The 4,749-nt window shown below is 49.9% G+C and overlaps 1 protein-coding gene across 1 annotated transcript; it reads left to right on the top strand.

Moving 5' to 3' along the window:
- The first annotated feature begins 1,555 nt into the window (after positions 1–1,555).
- Positions 1,556–3,459, top strand: LOC127308860 (high-affinity nitrate transporter 2.1-like). Its single transcript, XM_051339766.1, has one exon. It carries the CDS (start codon positions 1,651–1,653, stop codon positions 3,181–3,183), a length of 1,533 nt encoding a protein of 510 aa, XP_051195726.1. The 5' UTR covers positions 1,556–1,650; the 3' UTR covers positions 3,184–3,459.
- The last annotated feature ends 1,290 nt before the right edge of the window (positions 3,460–4,749 follow it).

Here is a 4,749-nt window from a genome sequence, read left to right as displayed (position 1 = left end):
GGCATGGAACACGCTTGTTGCCATGGGTCTTCCCAGTTGGTTGTGTTTGTGAAGGTCACCCCATGCAAGGTAGGTGCCGAAACATGGATTTTTGGGATCAAAACGGTCTAACTTGGCAAGAAAATAGCAAACCACTTTTGATTGGTGCTATATTTGGTACACTTGTGCATGATTGAATGGCACACCCCTATTGCCTTGTGTTTTTCATGGTGGTTTCTCTGTCTTAATTGATTTTGCCTCGCAATCGCCTTGTTTAAGACATTGTTCTATGAGCGCGTACTTTTTTCCTAGGTGAAAACCTATGATCTATGACTAGGACGATGACGGTACTTGTGCATTGTTCTTTTTTGAAGAAGTCACTTTTGAAGAGATAGATTTCTGGTACTGTCTTGGTGATGTTCAGTCTGCTACTATAAGAAACATATCTCTAAAGCGGGAATTTTTTATAATTCTTTTTTCTTTTTTGGCAATGTGCATATGCATGCATTATCACTAGATCATCGCGTTGCTGGAGAGGCTACATGTAATCAGTAGTTTCACGCTATTAATATTTTTTTCTGTGAAAACAAAATGATTAACTCGTCCATCAGCAATCAGCGAGACAAGCACGCCAGATGGGGTCAGCGATCGCCCTGCGTAAGGTATAGAGAGATGTGAATGGCAGATAGGTGTGTTGTGTAGGTAGGAGCAGCTGCTGTTACCCATCTCTTGGATCTCCGGGGTCCTCAAGCGACATATATCCCTTGTCCCCTGGCCCGGTGGCTGTCTGACCGTAGCTTTTTTTCGAAATGGGGGGCATCCCTACCTACCTCTATGCATCATCAACTCGGATGTACATGGCAGGGCTGACAAATTAACAGATCAAAGTATTATTGACGCAAACAATACCTATCTGCGTAATTTGGACATATTCGATTTTATGAAAGAGCGTCTCACAGTTAGTTTAGCTTGCGTTGAGTATAAAAGAATAGTATAAAGTAAAAGATGTCCGAAAGTTAGTAGTAGTGCACATATACTCGATGCAAACTTGAAGCATATGTACTCAACTGAAAACTAAACCAACCCCGGGTTAAACTGAAAGACGACCGAGACTGGGATGGGAGCTACATTGTCGACTCTGACTAAAGAGGTGAAGCTGACTCTGACATTACCCGCTTAACAGGCACATTTGTAAGTCAACTTACATTATCTCCAATCGTTGAGTCACAAGCTTGATCCTTGGTGGATCCCATGGGATAAGTAGGAGCTCCAAAAGACACAGACGGGGGAGACGCGGCGCCAGGGTTCCCTAAATTAGTGCTGTTATCTCTTGATTGAGCTCCAGATTCAACGCCAGCTCGCCAAGCTGGAGTAATTAACAAACTCATTATTGTTTACGGCTCCTGTCAGATGCAATTGTTAAATTGCAGATTGTTGTTCTATGATGCCCAAAGGGCAGAATCTTCATTCTTTGTTAGCTAGCACAGGAGAATCGATTAAGAGCTATAATCTCAATGCCAGCTCTGCTGCTAATTTTCTTATAAATACCGCGTTGATCGATGCAAGACCCACAGCATAAACCACTACCAGCGTTACATTGCAAGCCAAGCTCCAGAGGCAGCAGCTAAGAATAGCAAGCTTAGTTAGCTGCTCACAGAGAGAAAAACAGCAATGGAGGTGGACGCCGGCTCTCATGGGGGCAGGGGGACGGCAGCAGCGAGCAAGTTCACGCTTCCAGTGGACTCGGAGAACAAGGCCAAGTCATTCCGCCTCTTCTCCTTCGCCAACCCGCACATGCGGACCTTCCACCTCTCGTGGATTTCCTTCTTCACGTGCTTCGTCTCCACCTTCGCCGCTGCACCATTGGTGCCCATCATCCGCGACAACCTCAACCTTGCCAAGGCTGATATCGGCAATGCTGGTGTAGCGTCTGTGTCCGGCTCAATCTTCTCCAGGCTTGTCATGGGTGCCGTATGCGACCTTCTCGGACCACGCTATGGTTGTGCCTTCCTCGTGATGCTCGCCGCGCCAACCGTCTTCTGCATGTCACTCATCGACGATGCAGCAGGGTATATCACGGTCCGCTTCCTAATTGGCTTCTCTCTCGCCACATTCGTGTCGTGCCAATATTGGATGAGCACCATGTTCAACAGCAAGATAATCGGCACCGTCAACGGGCTGGCGGCGGGGTGGGGCAACATGGGTGGCGGTGCCACTCAACTCATCATGCCCCTCGTCTTCCACGCCATCAAGAAGTGTGGCGCCACAGCCTTTGTGGCATGGCGCATCGCATACTTTGTGCCTGGGATGATGCACATCGTCATGGGTCTACTTGTGCTCACAATGGGGCAAGATCTCCCCGACGGCAACCTTGGGAGCCTCCAAAAGAAAGGAGAAATGAAGAAAGACAAATTTTCCAAGGTCTTATGGGGTGCTGTGACAAACTACCGGACATGGATTTTCGTCCTCCTCTATGGCTACAGCATGGGCGTGGAGCTCACCACCGACAATGTCATCGCTGAGTACTACTTCGACCACTTCCACCTAGACCTCAGCACCGCTGGCACCATCGCAGCCTGCTTTGGCATGGCCAACATTATTGCTCGCCCCGCGGGTGGCTATCTCTCCGACCTCCTTGCACGCTACTTTGGTATGCGTGGCCGCATTTGGAACATCTGGATCCTCCAAACCGCTGGTGGCGCTTTCTGCCTTTGGCTCGGTCGCGCCTCTGCTCTTCCAGCCTCTGTCACCGCCATGGTCCTCTTCTCCATTTGTGCCCAGGCTGCTTGTGGTGCCATCTTTGGTGTCGCCCCTTTCGTCTCCCGACGGTCACTTGGTATCATCTCTGGAATGACAGGTGCTGGTGGCAATTTCGGCGCAGGGCTCACGCAACTACTTTTCTTCACGTCATCGCAGTACTCAACCGGTACTGGGCTGCAATATATGGGCATCATGATCATGTGTTGCACGCTTCCGGTCACACTCGTGCACTTCCCACAGTGGGGCTCCATGTTCTTCCCGGCCAACGCCAACGCCACCGAGGAAGATTACTACGGTTCCGAGTGGACCGATGAGGAGAAGAAGAATGGTCTCCACCTTGCTGGGCAAAAGTTCGCGGAGAACTCCCGGTCGGAACGAGGCAGGCGCAATGTCATCCTTGCCACGTCGGCCACACCGCCAAACAACACTCCTCAGCACGTATGAGATGTACTCGAGCATTTCTTCTCACTTACATGTCTTTATATGTAAAGGCCCATGTTTTTCTTTACATAGGCAAGTACGATGATTTGCCAGTGTATATGTATACAACGTATATACATACGTCATGTAGCTCCATGTAATAAGTTGTAAGGGGGTTTATTTACCTCTTGTAGCACGCATGAATTGCGTGGATGCTTTCGAGCGACGGTTATGTACCACTGTGTATCTGAAACTACGTACATGAGAGTTTTGAATTTTCATGTGTGTATCCGTTCCATATATGTATGCCTCCCGTTGTTCCTCGGAGCAAATTTGGATACTTCGACAATGAATGGGCCAGGATTTGAACAGTCTAGTCTCAATCAAGTTCGAAATTAACCCAACTGATAAAATGAAAAATATATAGAAGAAGAAGTTCCTCGACTTTCTCTCCTCAACATATATACCCCAAAACGGGTCAACATATACAGAGCTTATGGAGCTGCCAAAACTGGAGGATGTGGACCTGGGCGCCACGTACTGACGTATACAAAGTCATCGAAGGCCAATGTCGAAAGAAGTTCATATAACCCCCATAAGGAGAGATGACTCCCGCGTCACATGGCTCCCGCGCCGCCGATATCTCCGCCACCGCACCGCCATCACCACCGCCTCCCCCACCTCAATCTCTAGAGAAGCGATTTTCTCCTCAATCTCCCGTGAGGGGCTGCTGCTTCGTCAACGTGGATTTGTTGTTTGTGATCCCGATTGTATCTTGATTTCGAGGAGAGATGGTTCGACCATGGAGGCCCGATCAGATCAAGAGTTTGGGTTTTGGCGCTAATTATCAATCGATGGATTCAAAATCAGGATTGGGCTGGAGGTGAGATCGATTTCGTGGTGTGATCGACAGCCCACACCGTCCTCTGTGCGTGTGTGCTCTGTGATTCGCCCAGGTGGACAGCTCTGTCCGCCCGCGGCCATGGCGGACACAGATGCTGGGCTTCAGCCCAATACTGCTCATGGAGATACAGTTAACCCGGAGGATCGACAGGGTCACCACTCTCTCTTCACCATTTCCCCCATTCATCTCAACCCTAGATCGGCGGACACCGCGAGAGTCGTATTCGTCACAAACCCTAACCTCGATCCAATTCACCGAGATTTCAACCTGCAAGATCCACCTCAGACTTGGCAAGGAGTGAGATTAGGAGATCGAAGATCCGTTGCTGCAGTTGCATCCTCTCCTCCCATCATGGATCGGAGATTCGGAGGCCCTCGTAGATCGCCACCCCGCAGATCTCAAGTTCGTGGTCGATCTCCACCGCGCGGCTACTTTGGAAACCGTCCGCGCGTTGGATTTGAGGCAGATCGGCGTGAAGAGCAGCGCCGGTGGGAAGAAGAGCGTCGCCATGAAGAGAAATGGTGGTGGGAAGATGACCGTCGCCGAGAAGAAGACCGTCGTCTAGCAGATCAAGGACATCTTCGCGAAGAAGAAAGAAGACGAGGTGAGGTTCGTCGTCGTCTGGAGGAAGAGCGCCGACACGAAGCTACTCGCAACACGGAGCGCTTGGCGCGTGAGCGAGCTCT

Source organism: Lolium perenne, chromosome 6 (assembly GCF_019359855.2).
Source record: "Lolium perenne isolate Kyuss_39 chromosome 6, Kyuss_2.0, whole genome shotgun sequence".
Classification (NCBI taxonomy): domain Eukaryota; kingdom Viridiplantae; phylum Streptophyta; class Magnoliopsida; order Poales; family Poaceae; genus Lolium; species Lolium perenne.
Note: the sequence above shows the minus strand (reverse complement) of the source record. Positions and strands in the feature narration are given on the sequence as shown.

Coding starts and splice junctions, on each gene's coding strand:
- LOC127308860 (XM_051339766.1), top strand. CDS start 1,651: ATGGAGGTGGACGCCGGCTCTCATGGGGGCAGGGGGACGGCAGCAGCG.